Source organism: Castanea sativa, chromosome 8, assembly GCF_040712315.1.
Source record: "Castanea sativa cultivar Marrone di Chiusa Pesio chromosome 8, ASM4071231v1".
Lineage (NCBI taxonomy): Eukaryota > Viridiplantae > Streptophyta > Magnoliopsida > Fagales > Fagaceae > Castanea > Castanea sativa.
In genome coordinates this window covers 40868895-40890121 of record NC_134020.1, presented here as the reverse complement: position 1 = coordinate 40890121, position 21227 = coordinate 40868895, and the positions used below count along the sequence as shown (strand labels likewise).

The following is a 21227-nucleotide window of genomic DNA, read 5'->3' as shown; positions in this document are numbered from 1 at the left end:
AGTTTTGAAAGATCTTCACCAACACATGATTCATTAGCTTCAAATCAATTATGAGTTATTTTTCCAACCACCACGTAACGATTCTTAAGATTGATTTATAAGACTAATAATTTGTAATATTTAAACAAATCACATTATTCATTAAAAAAAATCTTATGACTAAAGTTATATATGTGAGGTTTATTTAATTTTCATGTCATAGGCTTGAGCAAAATAGCTCCAAACATGTTTAGAGTCAAACTTTTTTTCCTTTAAAAATGGATAAAGTTTAGCTACAAATTTTGTTGTAGCATAAGGTTATAACCAACGATAAGAAAATGACAGGTGTTAATCACTTAAGGGGCTAATTGTTTGAGCATAAGAGAAAACATGAGCAAAAAAAAAGGGTGGGAGTGTGTGTTTGGTTGGAGGGAGTCATTTTGGGGGAGAATTGTTTTCTCTCGAAGTTTACATTTTGTGAATGTTTTGATTGCTTCCTAAATTGAATTTGGAGATAAAATGGGCTTAAGATGAGATATTGCCCATCTGCCTTTTCTCTCCTTCAAGAAATTTGGGCTAATTAGCTTCATTTAGCACCAAATAGCTCCCTTTTTAAATATTTAGGGTAGTAGTCCTCTTTATGAACTTGATGTTTGTAAAATCAAGTTCTCCATCACTAAATTCGACTAAGGTGACAATGATTGGTGTAGTTATTTCCCGAAAAATTATCTGAGTTTTCATAGTATTACAAACAAACTCACAACTTTTGCTGCAACTCTCTTATTTAACAGTCAATCTCTTCCATATAATAAACTCATTATTTTTTCTCCACCATGGCAAAAATTATGCATTTAACTATGGTACCAAATTCTCATAAATAGCTTTTTGGTTGCTCTTAATTGAGATTGATGCTAAAACTGTGGTTACAATTCTTACATCCCATGATTCTCAAATTGTTATGTCTTATCTTTATAGTGTTTTGATCTTTGATTGCAGATCCCTCTCCTAGCTTTTTGAGGAAGCTCACATCTACCATACCTTTCGTGAAGGGAATCAATTTGCGAACATTTTGGCTAAGGAAGGGTTTTCTCCTAGTGATAGTTTTGCTTTGTATTCGCACCATCTTTTATGTATTTTGCACCAATTATTAACTGATACTTGGGTAGTTTTTTATCTTAGACTTTCTATTCTGTTTAATTTATGTTCCCTTCCAAAAAAAATAAAAATAAAGAGAGAAAAAGGCGCGTGCCTACTCACTATTCTGGTTCTGATCGAGAGACTCTCTCCGATTTCCAAACCCGACCCATTCCATTCTATTTGGGTTTGACCACATTAAATTCCCAACGAAGCGCGTGTCCACCACGCACGGTCTTTAACTGTCTCTCTCTCTTTCCATTTATACACTACTTCCCGACCAAGAAACAGCGTTATCTCTCAATCTCAAAACAAAAACAACTTGAGTCTGAGAGTTTTTAGACTTTGGAGGAGTAGCAAAACCCCATGATTTTTCTTCTACTACCATCATCATATAGAAAAGAAAAGAAGAAGAAGAATGGTTGAGAAAACCAATAATAATACTAATACTAATAAGAAGCACAAGACATCCTCGTTAACCCAAGATGACATCTCCAATCTTCTTCAAAGGTTTCAACTTTTTTCTTTCTTTTTTTCTTTTGTTATTGTTTTCAAGATTTTCTCTCTTGGGTTTTTTTTTTAATATTAAATTCTTATTGGGGTTTGGGTTGGTCTCAGGTATAACGCTACGACTGTGCTGACGTTGCTTCAAGAAGTGGCTCATTGTGCGGACTCGAAAATTGATTGGGACGCTTTGGTTAAGAATACTTCAACTGGGATTTCTGATGCTAGGGAGTATCACATGTTATGGCGCCATTTAGCTTATCACCACGCTTTGCTTGATTCTTTCCAATATGCCCCTCACCCTCTGGTTAGTCTCTCACTTTTTATTGTATGCAAACTATATTTGAGTGCAAACTATATTTGAGTGCTGAAGGTAAAAAATTTGGTGGGTGTAGTAGTTTGTTGTCACTATTTATAAATGGGGTTTGTGGGAATACAGTTATGATTGCTAGTGTTGAAGTTTATGTTTTGTTTTTTTGATTGTTTTGTGTTAATTTGGTTGAGTTTGATGCAGAATTATTGTTGAATACTAGTTGTATTGGCATGTGGTTGACAGAGGGTGTGATTTTGGGTTATATATAGGAGAATGGTAGTGAAGAATTCTTGAGGTCAATCTCAATTAGTCTGTTGAGGATCCATAATGGATACTAGATCTTTGGGGCTAAGGTCTTGTTGTTGTATTGGCATGTGCTAGGCCGTTAAATATGTAATTTGTTTTAGGTTTTGGGGAAATCTGTGAAGAGCATCATTATTTTTTTGGGTATTAAATGGCATAGCGTTTGGATCTATAATTTAACTTAAATATGATGTTATGTTATCTGTGGGTACTTTGAAAATTACAACAGCCCAAATTGGTGATTTGTCTTGGATTGCCAGCAATAGATGGCCAACTTATAATCATATTTTGGTTAGATACTTAAGTTTCTGCTTGTTTTGGAAATACCATATGGAGTGTTCTAAATTTCTAATCATGAGACAAAGCATTGCAACGAAAATGTGTTTGGTTGGAGATTTATGAGATGATAGTGATTCAATCCAATCACAGCAGTTTTTGCCCCTAATTTTATATACTATTCACTAACGTATTCTTTAGAAATTTTCTTTTAAGTATTAATTATGAATATATTATAGCTTTGCTAACTTGACTTAGAAATTTATTATCTTTTGCACACCCATGTACTCAAAGTGCTAATCAAGTCTAGTCCAATTATGGAATAACAGAATACTTGTCCTGTGCATAGATGTGCAATTATCATAGAACTTTTTCATAATTCAGATAAATATTAACACCCACCTCTTGCAGGAGAGACATATCCACAAATTATCTTGCAAGCTTGTGATTTTCTTGAAACAAAAAATTCAACACATGCTCATCATTATATTTGAGATACACATATTTTTCATAGCACAATGGTGTTAAAATTGGCTTGCAGGATGATGACAGTGATTTAGAATATGAAGTGGAAGCTTTTCCCTCTGTTGGTGGTGAAGCTTCGACTGAGGCGGCAGCATGTGTGAAGGTATGTTAAATAAATTGCATAATAAATGAATGATTGGCTTTTTAGAATTCTTCATTTGCATTTTCTAGGTAAACTCTTCTAATGAGTGGGGTCAGCTAGATGAATTTCATTTTTCTATTTGCACTTATGTTGATGGCCAAATAGCCTTAGCAATTCTTTGTTTGGAATTATTCTTTCTCGAAACAAAAAAAAAAAATTCTATCATCCAATCTAGACGTGTGTATGTTTCTAGAAGTAATTAGAAACTTTTTGATGTAGTAAATATCATTGTTTTGAATTACAGTAGGAGAGTAATTTTTTAAATTTATTTAAGGTATACATACTAGCTCGAGTAGGTTCTGAATAACTGCCAGTGACTTGCTAATTTTGATATGCACATATTCTGCGTAGAGGTTTTAAAATTTGCAAAAAAATATAAGCTTAGACAGTACAAAAATTATGGCCAGAGTCCGGGGTATGTGACATCAATTAAGGGCCAAAGGACCAAGCCACAAATGTTGCCCCTAACCCAACCCACTCCCAAATCTGTACCATGTATAAAGGGTGAAACTTGTCTTCTGTAGATTGTAAATTATCTTATTGGCAATGTGCCTTAAGTGGGTGGGGCTACAGCTGAGCTTTTACTCAAAAAAGATTTGATTATAGGTATTTATGACAATTTGATTGATTGCATTATATTGAGCATGGTTATATTAACTCTATAGTTCAGCTCCGATCCATCTGACTAACTTCTGGAGTATGCCAAGAAGGCAGAACATCATTTATCTGTTCAGTAATTAGATAAAATACATTGTCTGGCTTATCATATTTCACTTCTGATACGGGTTTGATGTTTCTGAATAATTGTAGCGCTTGAATTATTTTCTGATGTTAAAGTTCCATTCGTTCTAATCCCTCCTGCTTATTTTCTAAGGGTGGTTGCTTTGTACAGGTGCTGATTGCTTCTGGTTTACCAAGTGACTCTAGTCTCCCAAACAGCTCAATAGTTGAGGCTCCAATAACTATAAATATACCTAATGGGCTGTCATCTAGAGCTCCTCTGGAAAATTCAGAAGCAACTTGTTCAATGCAGGGTACAAACATTACTATTCCTGTTTTCGTTCAGAAAATGCCACTTCCTGCAGCTACACCTACACCTGCTGAAGTTTTGGATGGAAATGGACCAGCCAGTGGCAACTTTCCTCCTCGAAGGAAAAGAAAACCATGGTCAGAGGCAGAGGATAAGGAACTGATTGCTGCTGTGCAGAAATGTGGTGAAGGAAATTGGGCAAATATTTTAAAGGGAGACTTCAAGGGCGATAGAACAGCTTCACAGCTATCTCAGGTTGTTTTCCTTAGCCCACCTAACCCTTTTTAACCATTTCTATGTATTTTTCATCAATGCCTTTTCTTTATCCTAGTGAGTACTGCGTCACATAGACATCAATGAACACTCCTCATGCATTAGTAACCATTAGATTAGTAATTAATTGAATTTTTCTACGGTATACCTATTTCCAATTTAGTTGCTCTATGTGGTTTTGCTGAACCACTTTGGATGAGGGATGGATGATGGTTGTTTCATTTCTAAGGAAATCACTGAGATGTGCTGTCTGGTAGATAGGCTACTAAGCACTTTACTTCAGCTGGATGCATTTACAGTGGTTCCTGCTTGTCTGTAAATATCATTTGCTAATAAACTGCATAAGCTGGGACTCACCTGATTTGACATTAGGGCCATATGATATGTTAATACATATTTTTAACACTTTGAAAATTCTTTGTAAAATGAGTCACAAGTTGCAGTTTTAATTTTCACCATATGAATGTTTTATTTTTAATAATATTAGGCCCTGGTCCTCAATTTTAATTTTAGAAAATAACTTTTGTGTATGGATTGCTATCAAAGAGTAGGTGGATGGTCTGTATCATCCACCCACCACTTCTCATACTTTCCACACAAAGGAAAAACGAATTAAATTGTATTGAATGATCCATGAGTTTGACTAGTGTCAATCGTGTTCCTTGAAGGAAAAAATAAAAGGGACTCTTCTCTACCTGCCCCCAAGTTCAGGGTGATCAGGATCTCAAAATCAAAATGGACTACAATAAATTGGTATTAACTTGATGGTTTATTTGGAAGACTTACGAAACTTACAGCTTCCTGTTGTGTTTTAAACAATTGACCTCAGTACAAACTAATTCTCTAATGGGGCCCTAGGAATCTGCCACACAAATTGGTCTTTCATATTCAAATTTGTGGCTTTTTATGGAATCCTAGAATTTATCTCCTGCCTATATGTTTTGATGATGACATCAAATTTCTTCAATAACTGTCCTTTGACTTTTTTGTAATGCAATAATAAGCCCCCAAAGTTCCATGTGATGGCTTGACAGCTGACAATACCCTAATACTTGTGTATATTTACGTTAACTTAATCTTTACACAATTAAAAAGTACATTTTTTTTGGTCACTGATTACCACTAGCAAAGACATTGCTAGGGAGGAATTGAGTAAATGCTATAAAAACTGGAATTGCACTCTCATACTTATTGGTCTGTGAATTTTCCTATCTGTATACAGTTGTTGTTCTGTTCAAAATCATGTCTGTAAAAAGATCATGGGAAAAGAGTTGCAATGCATTGGATTTTAAGGATCCTTTTATCTCATCTCATGTAATAGATAAGTAATAATATTGTAGAGCAGTTTTGTTGTTCTCTGCATCAAAGTAGATAAATAGACTTTCAACTTGTGTGTTTGACTGGCAAATATAAATTAATTTATTCCCACTTTTGGGTGGCTATAAATTATGAAATACAAAGTGTGTATGTATATATAAAGGAAATGAGAAAAATCGAGGATTTAACAACTGTGTTGTCTGGGACATTCTAGAATAAGATATAAAATGACTGGTATTGTCTTTCATCATCATCATCTTTAATATTGTTGCTATCATGAGATTTGAAAATATCATGTGTAGATTTTGAAGGGTCTTGACTCTAGACACTTTTTATTATTTCCAATAGTTAGGCTGTATCTTAACAATATATTTTTATTGTAGTCTTAAAACTAATATTTTTAGTATGTAGTTGGATAATGTAATAGCAGAACTTATTATTTGCAAATGTGACTCGCTTTTTTACCTTCCTTATTTCTATGTCATTGATGGGTTTTGTCAATTGCACTGATTGAAATTTAGTTACTATACAACACAAATCCGTTGTCATCTAGTCTGGTCAGGATGTCTGGGTTTCACCCAGTTTTCCCGGGTTCAAATCCCGGCAATGGATGTTTTGCATCTGCTATCAGTTTTGTTTGATTTTCATTAGTGGATACTGTGAATTGTCCATTTGGTGATCTTAAGAATAAGGTAAGTTGTGCATTTACCTCTTGGTGATAGTTTTGCAGTCATAGTTTTCCTTACCTTTTTTCAACTAATGATCAAGGTAATTATCTGAACCTGTGGTAGGGTGTAGGTCATACCAGTGAAACTCAACCTCTGATCTCTATCTCTCTCCCTCTCTCTTAGGTTTTTTATTTTTCTTTTTCTTTTTCTTTTTCTTTTCTAGTGCTTGTTATGGATTTTTGCAACATATGCAGAGGTGGAACATTATTAGGAAAAAAATGGGCAACCTGAATGTGGAATCCAACTCCACTGGCTCACAACTTTCTGAGGCACGGCGAGCAGCTCATCATGCAATGTCCCTAGCCCTTGATATGCCAGTTAAAAACTTAACATCAACACGCCCTGGTAATTTTCTTCTCCATTGTATTCTGTTTTTAGTTTATTGAAATGCCTGGCCAAAAAAAATTATGAAATATTCTAGCACTGCATGATTTATTGATTTTTTCCATCTTTCATTCTTGTTGGATCCATTTGTGGTACTACTTGGTGAGCACATCACGTCTTTCATGGGGGACAGTGTGTTTGAAAACCTCCATAAGCTGTTAATTAACACTAAGGCTGTGGTGGAAGGTCAATAGACAATAACAGTTGCTATAGTTTCCTCATCATAGACTTTTTTGTCGAGTTAATGCCATGTTTTGAAGCTTCTTTGGTGATAGCTTCAACAATTAGCTGTGTTTGAATTACCTTTTTTCCCAATTGGAGAAAGATCAAGTATTTTGGATCTAATAAATGTCCACAATGACTGATTAGATAAGATTTTGACAAGGTGACCGGATGATGATTCCTGAGATGATCAGATAAATTATGCACAGTTCTTAAAGCTCTAATATTACTACTTTAGCTGAACTCACAAATTTACAAAGTTTATTTAATTTGATTATCTTAATTTACATGATTGACTGTCTACTATGTTTTTCTTTCTGATTTGTTTAACGCAATTAGTTTTTGGTACTTATTTGTTCCATATTTGGATGACTCTTCTTGAATATGGAACAGCTGTCACAAATACAGCAAGTAAATCTGTGCTTCCTACTACAACAGCTGAAGCTGCTAAGGTTGGCAGCAGCTCTATACAAGCCCAAGGCCTCTCTCAACAAGGCTCGATCCCTATAAAGCCACCTCCCATAGGATCATTGGGCCCCACAGCAAAATCTCAAGTATCTTCAAAAAAATCTTCAATGCAGCCTACTATTGGTTCAGATTCTGTGTTAAGAGCAACTGCAGTTGCAGCTGGTGCCCGCATTGTTTCTCCATCAGCTGCTGCATCATTTTTCAAGGCTACTCAGACAAAAAATGTTGTCCATTTCAAACCCACAGGTGGTTCTTCAACCAAATCATCCATGCCTGCTGGTGTGTCGACTCACTCGGAGACCCAAACTAATGTACACTATGTTTCTACTGGCCCAAAAGCCATGCAATGTTCCTCCTCTCCTGCTGTTACTGTTGCACCTACCGTTTCACATCCTAGTTCAGTGAAAGCTGCCTCATCAACTGTTCAGTGTACTGCATCTGCTTTCCCCACATCATCAATTACATCATCGGAACCAGCTAATTCTATTGGCTCTGGTCTGCCCTCTGAACTTTTGGTAAAGCAAGAAATAAAGAAGGCAGAAGAGATTAAAGTTTCTGAGTCACGTAGTGCAACTAAAGAGCAACTTCAAGGAGATGGAGTTTGTGTCTCAGCAAATGCACGTATTGAACAAATTCAAGAAGATAAAGCAGCCTCAGCAGACATGGAAGTGGAGTTCGAAAAACAAGGTTCTTTGGACACGATGACAGCTGAAAGTAATCACAAAGCTGTCATTGAGAGACACGCTGAAGCTAGACAAAATGCAAATGATAATGAAATGAGGGGTTCACCGGTTAGAAATGACAATCAATCTGCCCCTAGGGTGGAATCTGAGAATGAAGGCACAAATGAGAAACAGGCAGATTTGCCAAGCATGGTAGCAGATGGATGCAATGAAAAGCCGGAGGTTTTAATCAAAGAGTCTGGCAATGAGATTGAAGAGGAGAAAGTTAAGTAACTTGTGCAAATTGACAGAATTGTTTTGGGTCCTATTTTGCGTTTTTTTAGGAAATTTTGTTGGTGTAAATTTAAACGTTAAAATTATATTGTGGAAATTAAATTATGGGCGAGTAACTGTATGGTGCAAGTTTTTTTCCCCCATTTTTTTCAGGGTGATGGTATTGCTGGGGATGCATTTGAGCACAGTCAACAGGAATATCCTTTTAGACCTTTCTGCAAGAAGCTGTTAATGAAACTAGTGTTTTCAAATAAGTAAATAGCTTAAATTTAGGCCCTAAAGAATTGCCATCAACCTGGAATTGCAGGAAGCAGGAGTTACAATTTACAAATTGCAATCTCCAATTAGAAATGCACCAATAGTAAACATGACATTTTGTTACAAATAGAATTTATAAGAAGACTAATGTTGATTTATATTTCTAAAAGGGTTTGCGATCACACAGTTGACCATCTGTTATTGTAGATTTAATACGGGCTTTTATTTTTCGGGATTATGTTGGTTGCTCTTCAAACGGTCGAGGTGTTTATATGTTGAACAAAAGTGTTTACACACGAGCAATGCAATTTGGAATGCTTTTAAATAAAATAAAATAAATTATGCCTGATGTTTGTGTATTTTGAAAGAAATAAATGCCTAGGTTATTTCAATAAATACAATACATAGGCACCATTACTAGATTAAAAATCGTGATCTCACTCTTCCTCCTGATTCTGAGACCTCCTCAATCGTGGCCTACAATTGTGTGCCTTACTCCATTTTTCAGATATGTTTATATGTATAATTTTTTGTCTTAATTTTAAGCATTTCTCATATATACTTGCGTAGTAAGGTAGCATCCTTCCATCTTTCATTTAGAAATCAAGAATGTAAACAAAAGAATAAAAACTCTAGGCACTTCAAGGTGGTGCAAACATGTGCAAGGGATTCTCACCTTCAAGATTTCATGTTTACGATTCAAAGAGTAACAGATAGATTAGCGGTTATAACAATTTTGACCTGTTATCAATCAACAGTTAAAAGAGTGTCCAAATTTATCCTCTTCCTAAACTTTTGGGGCATAGTAGAACCAAACTCGAGTCATGTGAACTGCATAATCATGTTTTTCACATATGAATATACACTTCTGGAAAGCCATGGGAAGATAAAAATATTAGCATACAAAAAACAAGACATGCAGAGTTGTTCATTTCACTGAAACGAAAGGGGAGATCGTATTAAGGAAGGGGATCTTTACTCATAAACCGTATATTCATAAGGAAGAAGAAACCATATATTTATACAACAACTCTTATAAGGAAGCGTATTTTCTTTGGTTATACACCAAAACAACAAGAGCAACAATAACCTCTAATTTGTACCAACAAAAGTACCATCAGAATCAAGAAAGATTCCAACCAATAATTTCTGAAACACAAGAAATAAATAATATAAAGCAAAACAAGACCGGAAAGTCTAATCTACATATTCCAGCTGCCAGATTGCTGTATTGCTTTTGCAATGACGGATCCACACATGAGAATATTATTGGCTTTGCACTTCTTCAACTTAACCCCCAACGAGAAAGAAACAAAAGGGAATTCGAGCCTGACTTGTTAAGAGTTTATTTGACACTGAAATTCTACATTCCTCGTCTGATTGCACTAGTATCTTTGCAATGTCAACCTTCAGTACTCTCACAAAATTGAGGCTTGCTTGTAGTTAATTTGGAAACCTTGTTGTTCTCCTGTTTTATGTTGAGAACCTCACCTTGAAACTCTGCAGCCTGATATTCAGTAAGCTGTCTTCCTGCTATGGAAACTGCATTTGAGATTCTTGATATCTCATCTTTAATGCTTCATATGGATAAGAATCTACTCAAAATTCCATCTTTCAGTAGTGCATTATGTTCCAACCACAATAATAGTTGTCTCCCTCTCAGTTGGCTATATATTGGTCAGACATTTGATTTTAATTTTTAAACATTGGTGTTTACCGCCTTATTCTTCCTTCTTACCCTTTAGTTTTGGCAACTCTGCATGCAAATCCTGGATTGAAGTATGGTATTTTTGCACCAGTTGAACTGAAGTGCTAAACCTCATCCAGAACCTTCCAATGCTCAACATTCAGATATGATGAGGATACCAAGTTATTTCTTGTTCAGAACCAAAGTTCTCACTACAGCACAACTGAACCTTCTCAGAGCTTAAGACCCTGTCACAGAAAACATATAGAATGTAATGGGTAAAGCAGCACCAGCATACATTAAATGAGAGAGGAATCTACTCAATTAAGTCATAATGGTTTGCAGATGATGTAATGCTACTATTTAATTCACAGAACCATTGGAGTTTGTTTTTCTTCCTTTTAAGGTCAAAATCGTTTGCTTAACCAATGCATTAGACAACAAAATAAACAGAATAAATTCCTTACAACACTATCTGGTATAAACAGAATGGAAAGAAGCAATGCTGGGAGGCGCAAATGATTGAATATGCGAAGAAACAAAATAACCTGAACGAACCAAATGCAATATCGTTGAAATATATCCCAACTAAAAAAATCAAATATTTGTGACCTACTATAATTTATACGTCATTTTAATAAATCTTGCATCTCAGAAGAAATCCTCATAAGAAAGCTTTTGGCTATGTATTCACAATATACCAGATGAGGTGGAGGTTGAATGCTAATGGAAGGTTTGATGTTCTCTCTTATCTTGAGGCCTTGAGAGGATTGAGTGATATATACTTCCCTTGGAAGTGTTTGATGTTTCAAGCATCAAAAAGGGTTGCTTTCTTTGAGTGGACAATAGCTTGGGGAAAAATTCTAACATGTGATAATCTCATGAATAGAGGAATTGCTCTAGTATATTGGTGCAGCATGTGTAGATGCAGTGATGAGACTGTGGATCACTTCCTATTACATGGTGATATTGCATATGCTTTGCGGACATGTTTTCTCCAAGTTTGGAGTCCTATGGATGTACCTAAAGGGAAAATTTTCTTATGAAACAATCTCATGAAACCCACACATGATGTGAGAGGGTGGTCCCATGAGATACCACCTCCTAATCAAAAAGTGTTGGTGATCTTTTGTTTGGTTGGAGAAATTGGTTTGGCATGTTTCTTTAGTTCGGAATCTAGCCCCCCCATGCTTGTTGTGGACATTGTTGAGAGAGGAGAACCACTGCACATTTGAAAATGGGGGAAAACTCGGCAGTTCTAATGTATACATAGTTCAGTAGATCATTGTTTGAATGATCACATGCTTTGGGTCCTAGTGATACTCATTCCTTTGTAGAATTCACTTATTCCCTCACATTTCAATTGTAATTCACATTTTTCATACTTCTTTAGGCTAACTTTTTGTATACACCCTATGTAGTAGATCCTTAATTCCAATAAATTTTATCACTTATAAAAAAATGTACAGAGCATGCTGACCAAAAAAAAAAAAGTGCTTTAAAGGAAAAGGTTGCATAAAGACTTACTTAATAGAGCATTTTTGGAGATCTATTTTGGCATCAGCAAACCTGTCTTGAGATGGAGAATATCATGCAGCACATAACTTAAGTTCTGGGTGAGACTTATTCAGTTTTGATAAAAGCTTATCGCATGAAATGCTTGCTTCTTTTGATGCGTCTAAGGAAAAATTTGGCAGAATCTCCATAACATCAAGATCTTCTGACATATCACAAAGGCATGTCAAGATGGTAGAAATGATTTCTGAGTCAAGAACAACACCTTTATCTGCCATTTGACGAAGTAAGTCAATGATTTCCTTGGTTTTTCCCTTTGAGGCAAATCCCTTTAGTAAAGAATCATATACAAAGGTGTCTGGTGTAAAACCACTAGCTATCATTTTCTCAAAAACACTTTTAGCCTCATCCAATTGACCAAGTTTTGACAATCTACTTATCAATGAGGAAAAGGTCATATAATCAGGAGCTAAACCCATTCCAAGCATGTCCATTAGCAATTCCTTGGCAGATTGAAAATCTCCTGCTTTGAGAGCTCCATCAATTATTGTAGTAAATGATACAACATCTGGTCCATGAGTTGCATTTCTCAGTTCTTGAAACAGCCCCCTAGCTTGCCCCAAACTACCTTCCTTGCACAAGGATGCCATCAGTGTATTGTAATCAATCACCATAGGACTAAGCCCACAAGCTTTCATTTTACTAAAAAGTCCTTTAGCAAAACTAAGCATATGCATTTTGCAAAACCCATTAATCATAATACTATAGGTAGTCGAGTTTGGAGCAAATCCTAAGTTCAGTACATGTTTCCAGAGTTCCAAGGCGTCATCAATTATTCCTGCCTTCAGATACCCCCCAATCAAGAAATTATAAGTTACCATGCTACCTGAGATCCCCCTTTCAACCATCATATGATAGACCTCCAAAGCCCCATCAAGGAAGCCTTCCTTATAGAATCCTTGGATTAATGAGTTAAATATCGTAACATCTGGTTCAACAAAGTTCTCATCCTTCAACATCAACTTCAAAAGTTTCATTGCCTCATCAACCTGCCCATCAGCACAAAGACCTACCAGCAGTGTATTGTAAGTAACCACATCTGGCTTCTTCCCCTTCTTAGTCATCATTTCCAGTATCTTAAAGGCATCTCCAACCCCGCCCTCCTTGCATAGTCCATTAATTATAACATTATATGTTACAGTATTAGGCTCTACACCCTTCTTAAGCATCAAATCCAACAAATCCATGGCTTGTGTAGCTCTCCCATTTTTGCAAAGCCCATCAATTAGCCCTGTATAAGTAACAACATCTGGGCGAATTCCATGTTCTGTCATGTCATTCAGCATTGCAGTGGCTTCTTTCCATCGCCCCATCTTACAAAGGCAATGCATCAAACAAGTATAGGTAATTACATTGGGGAAAATTCCCTTTGCCAACATCTCATCAAAAAGCTCTTTCCCTCTATCAAAACTCCCTTCATTACAAAGGCCACTTATAAGTGCACTATACAAAACAACGTCTGCATCCAAACCTTTCTTCTTCATCTCCTCCAACAAACCCACCGCTTCATCAGCTCTACCATCCTTACAAAGACCATCCACCAATGTTGTGTATGTCACCAAATTTGGGTGACAACCCGCCGCCTCCATCTCAACAAACATATGTACCGCCTTTTTCAATTTCTTTGCCTTGCAAAGTCCATTTATAACGACATTGTAACTAAAAATATCCAGTGATACACAATTTCTCCCCACTTCACGAAACAAAACCATCGCTTTCCCAACCTTATTATTTTGACACAACCCCTTTAATATGAGATTCACACCAAACACATTAACCCTATAACCACGCTTCACCATCAACCCCAATACCCCAATCGCAAATTCAGGCTTACGGATACTCAAAAAACATTCAATTAAACCACTCAAAGATATAAAACTCGGTGAAACACCAACTTGGGTCATCTTACTATAAACCAAAAAGGCCAAGTCAAAATTTTTCGACTTTGTAAGGGCATCAATAAGGAAATTGCAGGTTGACCCAGAAGGCAATAGGCTAGAATCAACCGCACGGTGAAATAGTGAAACGGCCTCAGAGAATTGAGAATTGGGTTTTTCACAGAGGGACCTTAATTGGGTTTCTATGTCAGTTTGTGAAGGAGTAAGAGCTGGCATTGAAGAAAAGAGCTTGAACTTGAAGTAAACATTGAGAGCATAAATATCAGACGGGATATGTGTATAAGACTTGGAGTGAGGGTTTAACAGTGTTTTTGTGATCATTTTGAGTGTACAACGAAATTTCCTAGTGGTAGTATTAACTAGGATGAACAAATATAAAAATGCGTTGGAGTTGTGAGGAAAAGAAGAAAACTTCTTTACCTCTTGTGTTGTTTGAGGAAGAAGATGAAGCTGTAGCAGTGGCAGTTGCAGGGCTCCGGAGCTTAGAGAATATCCTTCAAAAACTTGGGGATTCCTCAACCCATGCTACAAAGTCTTGTATTGATTTTCGCATGATGGGCTAAGGATGCTTGATGTTGATGAGTGTTATTTCAGTCCGGCGGAGACGGTGAAGATGTAACAGTGTTCCGGCTATGGCATTATCTAGGCCTTGGGGTGCAACTAATGTTGTTAGCTGTGAGTATCCGTGTAACACGCATCAACTCGAAATCCAAAGAGTGATTTTGGTGTTTGGTTAGCATTTGCCACGCCAATTAGGGCTGTAGGCTTACCATGAATCTTTTTTTTTTTTTTAGATACAACTTATGATGTCGGCTTGATAACTCTTTATCATCAGATCAAGACGCCAATTAATTTTTAGTATAGTCGGAGATTGAACCTCAGATTTCTTATACAACCCTCAGAGCCTTTAACAATTGAGCTAACTTGAACTCACTTTACTCGAAGGAAAAAACTCTTCCGATCACACATAATAACCAATTAAGTATATCAAATCTATGTACAAAAAATAGCAAACTTGATTACAAAAATTTGAAGAAATTCATCCAATTAAAAAAAAAAAAAGGATGAAATGCTTTTTTTTTTTAAAAAATTAATAAATACAATAGGGGGAGAGGATTTGAACCCTAATGTCTATAATGAAATCATTAAGATGTGTTACTTGAATTGCAAGGTTTTGGGTGAGAAATACCATTTCAAAGGCTCTCAACTTTTCTTCCAAGTTGACCAACGGTCTATCATCTCCTTTTGAATTTTTGCATTTTATGTGTTTTGGTTTTGCTTGGATCATACATGTCCTTATGGTTGTTTATCTTTGAGGGTGGGGGTGTCTCTCAACAATGTTGGTCCATAATTTTAAGGATTTGTGGAAGTCGATCAAAGTAGTTTTGTTTTAGGCTATAAAATGAATTGAACTATATATGAACAACTTGAGTTCAACTTGGGGAGGTGGGGGGACAAAAGCAAAAATTAAAAACCCATTTATATATTTTTGTTTAACAAACAAATCAAGTTCAAATCAAAGTTTATACTTGACTTTTAAACAAGTCAAATTCAAACATAACATTGTTTTAGTGAATAAACTTGTGAGTATGAATCCTTTTATATATATATATATATATATATATATAGAGAGAGAGAGAGAGAGAGAGAGAGAGAGAGAGAGAGAGAGAGAGAGAGAGAGAGAGGATAATACATATAGTCTACATTTTAATCAAGATTGTATATCTTTTAACAATATAAGTTTGGTAAATCTAATTTTCATAAGCTCACAATTGAATATAATTCTATATAATTATATGTAGGGGGAATCCAAGGGTACTAGCCTAGTTGGGCCAAGTCTAAAGAGTATGCAAGCCTAATTGATAGTCAACTTGATCCAAATGAGCCAAGATACCTTAGAAGAAGAGCTTTATGGCGAGGAGCTAGATAGCCCGAGGAAGACCTTTAGGTGAGGACCACCCGAAGAAGATGAGATGAAGATCACACAAAACTATAATGTAGGAAAAAGGAAAGCTACAGTGACAAGTGTGGATAAGGGGGAAGGGAAACTTTCCAAGGAAGCATCCATCACTTCTGCATTGAATAACCATGCATAACACATTAATGGTTGAATAACACCTGAACAGTGCCAATACAACATGTATTGTACTCAGCACATCCTCCAAAGGGAAGATGGGACAAGTATTTTGGGGGAGATCAACTACCCTTCATGTGAAGGGTTAGGATGAGAGCTAGGTCACTATAAAAGGGAGAAGATTCACAGTGAACAAGGATCGGAACCTAGTAATTAGAGAAAGAATAACTGTCAAACTTGTAACACCCCAACTGTAACTGGGCTCCTCGCCTATTTCGAGGAAAGACAAACATGCTCATTTGTCCTTGATTAACCTTGTTGAACTTAGTATTTTTTGTCTTGATTTGTTTATTTTCTATGATTCATTAGTTAGGAAGCCCAAGTGTTGGTCTACACACCTATCTCCAAAAATTAATTATAGTGGGCCCTGATCAAAGCCCAATCTTTTATTGGGCCTCAATTTTTTACCCCACACAATATAATTTTAGCAATAATCTAGTTATTATTTATTAACATAGATTCATGAATGGATAAAAAAAGTTAGTAGTGATGTTTACTATATATGAGAAAATAATAAGTTAATCAAATAACTCATTAACAAGGTCATATTTGTTTGACAAGAGAATGAACTAATAGTGAACACGTAGTTTTGTTTTGTGTTTGTATTATTTTTATTTTTATTTTTTATAGTTTGATGGATGAGATAGAAATGAATTTAAACCCTAAAAGTTTTTATTAGAAATACAAGGAGATCTGATCTGGAGTTTAATCTCCGCCTATATCAAAAACTGGTTGGTATTTTAGTCTGATGATAAATAACTATTATTAGGAGCGAATGTCATAAATTAAAACTATCTAAAAGAAAAAAGAAAAAGAAAAAGAAACACAAGGAGGTATCAATAAAGGTGCAAAACACTTGACAACGTGTAATTTTATTCAGTAATATGCTTGAATCTATTTGGAATAAAATTAAAGCAATAATTATAAACTTTTAATGCTAGGTTATGCCACTATGGCGGCCTTTAATGGCTCTTGTGCTCAGCTACTTCATGGTGACTTCGAGTCACATTTGAAACTTCAACGTGCCTAACCCAATCACAACCCATACGCACAACCAAACCCCTAATCCACAATAACAATTTTTTCTAACTAAATCCTATGCTTCAACCACCCACATTCTCAACTATAAAATCAAAAGATAAAGTTGAAAATGGGAATGCACGTCCATTAAGACACATCACTCATATATATCATATGTCGCAAAATTACTAAATATTAAAATGGAATTAGATGAATGGATCAATATGAAAATAGAATCAAATATAATGTGTCAAAATGAAAATTTCAAAATAAAATGATAAGAATTAAAACAATGCAAAATTTAAGGACAATAAAAGTACTTTAGAAAATTATATTCAAGCACATAATACATTGAGTATAATTATTATTAAGGAAAAATAACACCTCAAGGCTTGTAGCTCAATTGACACTCTTTACGGTCTGTTTAATTGGGGGTGCAACAGGGAGGATATGAAATAAAAGGTCCCTTATCGACATAAATTTTATTTTTAATGAATTTGGGTGATTGCCTTTTTTTTTTGGTTGGTTGTTTGCTACTTTTTTTTTTGTTTTAATTGAGCATAATTTTTTAATAAGGTGTATAAGTAAATTTATACGAACTCATTTTTTTCATCTCTTCACTTTTCTACTCCCAACAAAACATAAATGAGAGAAATTAAAATCTCTTCTATCCTTTTATTTTTTCATCTCTCCAACGAAATAAACCTTTAATGTTTTAAACAAAGATATCTCACCATTAACTATTGACGTATAAAAAAATTATTTATAAGAAATATAACACTATATATGTGTAGCATGGCCAAAATTGGAAATTAACACTGTTTGCCAAACAATATAATTAGTAGACACTTTTTTAAACTATATTTTTTACTAACATCTCAAGTTTAAAAGACTCAATTTTGGGCCTAAAAATCGAGTATTTGAGGGTCGATTTTCATGTTTTGATCACGTCTGATGTGCCATTTTTTCCACGTGGCGTCTACCTGGAAATCGAGTCTTTAAGACTTGATTTATTTCTGTAAAACACTACCTTCACATTGCTTTTCTTATTTTCCTTCTTTTTTCTGCGTTTCATTTTCCTCCGTGCATTTTGTTCTCCGTGTCTCTCTCCCCACTACCTCGTCATCTGTTTCTTTCTTCCTCCACGCTGATTTGCACAAGCTCAGTCGCCACAGACCTATCGTCGCCGACCCACGCTGACCCATCTTGGCCTTTCTTCTCTGTTTTCAGCATTTGTGCTTGTGTTTCGGAGTGGATTTCGGGCTAAGTTTTGGGTTGTGTTTGTGTTTCGGGCTGGGTTTTTGTTTCGGGCATGGGTTTGGGTTTGGGTTTGTGTTTCGGGCATGGGTTTCGGCCTCTCTCTTGTGTTTCGGGCGTGGGTTTTCAGCCTCTCGATTTTTGTTTCAGGCATGGTTTTTGCTGGTTGTTGTTGATCTGTGGGTTTTGGCCTCTCAGTTTGTGTTTCTGATCTGGGTTGTTGTCGATCTGCTCTTTTTTTATGGTTTTTTTGCTTTCTTTTTTTGTTCATCTTCACTTGTTTTTTATGGGCATTGGTTACAGTGGCGGGCTTGTGGCTATGCAATGATTTTTATCGCTTTGACGGTGGTTGGTTATGATCAGGTACGGCGGCGTGAGAAAACGAGAGAGAGAGCGAGAGAGAGATACCGATCATAACAAATGCAGGCTTAAAACATTTATGAATCGAGTCTTATAGACTCGATTTTCAGGTAGATGCCACGTGAAAAAAACGCCACATCAAACCTGATCAGACACATGAAAAACGATCCTCAAATACTCGATTTTTAGGCCTAAAATTGAGTCTTTTAAACTCGAGATGTTAGTAAAAATATAGTTTAAAAATAGTGCCTACTAATTATATTGTTTGACAAACAGTATTAATTTTCAATTTTGGCCGTGTAGCATTGCACAATATAACTGTATATTTGAATTTAATTGAAAATCATATATAATAACTCTACATAACCTTTACTGGTAAAATTATAGCTTTTAGTCAGTTGGATCAAAAATAAAAGTATAGCTATAAATATATATATTGTGGGGAGTAAAAAGACCCAAGCGGGCATTTGGGCCCTTGGGCTCTAGCAAGGAGGGCCGATCTGTTATTGTGCTAAGAATTTGTTAGTACTGCGGATCGACCCATACGCCGAGGGTCCGAGAACACATCCGAGGATGAGTTTATCCTCGGACATACCCAAGAAAACTCGTAGATTCAGTACGAAAGTCAAGGCAGAACTCTGGAAAGACTGTTGGTTAAGAGGGGGAAACCCTGAACCTTCTAGATACACCGATGTTATAAAAGTATCATGAGCCAATGCTACTACCTCCACATTAAAGACTCTGCACCTACCTCCCTGGCCGCATTAATGGGGAAGTGACTCCTGAACAGTAGAGCTGAAACTTTTGGTCACTATTCAAAGGCACTAAGGGAAGAAATATCTAGAGGGGAGGGGGTTTGAGCAACATGTGGATAAAGTGTCAGGAAAGGAAGTATTTAAAGGGGGCCAGTCTGTAACTAGAGGGGGGGATTTAAGAATTGTAATCTTGAAGAAAGAAAGAGAAATAATATAACAGTAGTCCTCGGCTCACGTCCGAGGAGGTCCATCGGCAATTATCATTCATTATTTACAAGTATTTGCACACCAAAGCCTGTTATCAAGTTCTCAGTACCTTTAATCTAGATTTCAAGCCCACGCTCTATAAATTTTATTGTTTAAGGCTCATTGGGCCTGAGCCCATAATTTTCTTTGGGTCCAGGTACAATTGTGCACTTACATATATATATATTATTTTTAATGTATGTTGTCAAAATTTAGCTTAACAAAGAAGTATTGTACTAGATTATCAAAAAAGAAAAAAAAGTATTGTACTTTTTTTAGTCTTTGAGTAGAATTATATTAAGCTAAAACCGGCAGAAAACTGGGCACCCACAACAAAAGTATTGATGAGTCCATTTTAATTTTGTAGGCTTGCAATGCAAGTGACACAAAATATGGGGGAGGCATCAGCACCGTCCATTACGCATCGACAGCCGTAAAAGTCTAACCGGTTATTCAAACCACCCCCAACGCTCAAAGACAATGCGTCAAGGACATTTCAATTATGTTCCAACCGAAGTTGACAAAAGTCTAGTAGACAACCATTAATTGTCTTTTTTTTGTTTTCCCTTGATTAAAAAGAGTACGCGGATTCATAAACCTCACATCATGTGCCGAAATGAAAGTAATATCATGTATATCAGTCAATCATTAGGGGCATAACATATCTATTGAAGCGTCGCTATTTAAAATGCTCAATTCTAATTAACTAGTATCATACAAACCAGATCCGCAATGGTCACCATTAAAGTTTGTTTTTTTGGCTAAACAAAACTTCTCGACCCCACCCCACTTTGCGACGACAATAGACAATAACACGTGTAGCGCGGTTACAATCTAATAAACCAGCAAATGCTACTTAGTATTATAAAACAAACATCTACCTAGCACGTATATTCCCTCAACGTCCTCTCCACTCACTCTGTTAACATGTGGTCCCTCGTCCCCCTGAGCTGTTACTGCTCCCCTCGTGACTGTGTCGCGTGTTCACGCGTTATAATCGAGAGTGTGTGATTGCGATAACCTGGGTCCAACGTAATATTTTGTTAACGTTGTCGTGTTTTTGTGGATCTATTTGGACAGCGGTACTTTTAATTAGGTACTAATTTTCTCTTCCAGTTGATGTGGTGCTCTTCTATACTGTATGTAACTGTGTCTCTGTCCGCGTGTCCTACATTCTGAATTATGGCCAACAGACCAGACCAATAAATAGTTTTTTCTTTGATAGGAGACCAATAAATAGTTTATTTATGTGTATCAGTTTGCTTCAATTATTAATCCTAGCCACCTTAATTTAATATACAATATATATATGTGCACCTTTCCACCTTCTGTTCATGGGTCCATTTAATGGAATTAGGTGTACCATAAATTATACCATTTAAATGTCTCCCAACTCTCTAGCTCTTTTACTATTGTTTTGGCTAACTTTTAGTTTCATGTAAATACTTCCTCTCAAATTTTGTATCCACATTACTTCAATTAT

The 21227-nt window shown here is 35.9% G+C and overlaps 2 protein-coding genes across 2 annotated transcripts; one reads left to right on the top strand and one right to left on the bottom strand.

Annotated features, from left to right (window-relative positions):
• Positions 1–1384: 1384 nt before the first annotated feature.
• LOC142607881 (uncharacterized) lies at positions 1385–8670 on the top strand. The gene is made up of 6 exons (XM_075779540.1): positions 1385–1623; positions 1732–1924; positions 3051–3137; positions 4069–4461; positions 6719–6869; positions 7524–8670. Exons 1-6 carry the CDS (start codon positions 1532–1534, stop codon positions 8552–8554), a joined length of 1947 nt encoding a protein of 648 aa, XP_075635655.1. The 5' UTR covers positions 1385–1531; the 3' UTR covers positions 8555–8670.
• Positions 8671–9826: 1156 nt separating this feature from the next.
• On the bottom strand, positions 9827–14697 carry LOC142605641 (uncharacterized). Its single transcript, XM_075777073.1, has 2 exons — positions 12027–14697; positions 9827–10747 (listed from the first exon to the last, which is right to left on the bottom strand). Exon 1 carries the CDS (start codon positions 14291–14293, stop codon positions 12089–12091), a length of 2205 nt encoding a protein of 734 aa, XP_075633188.1. The 5' UTR covers positions 14294–14697; the 3' UTR covers positions 9827–10747; positions 12027–12088.
• Positions 14698–21227: the final 6530 nt, after the last annotated feature.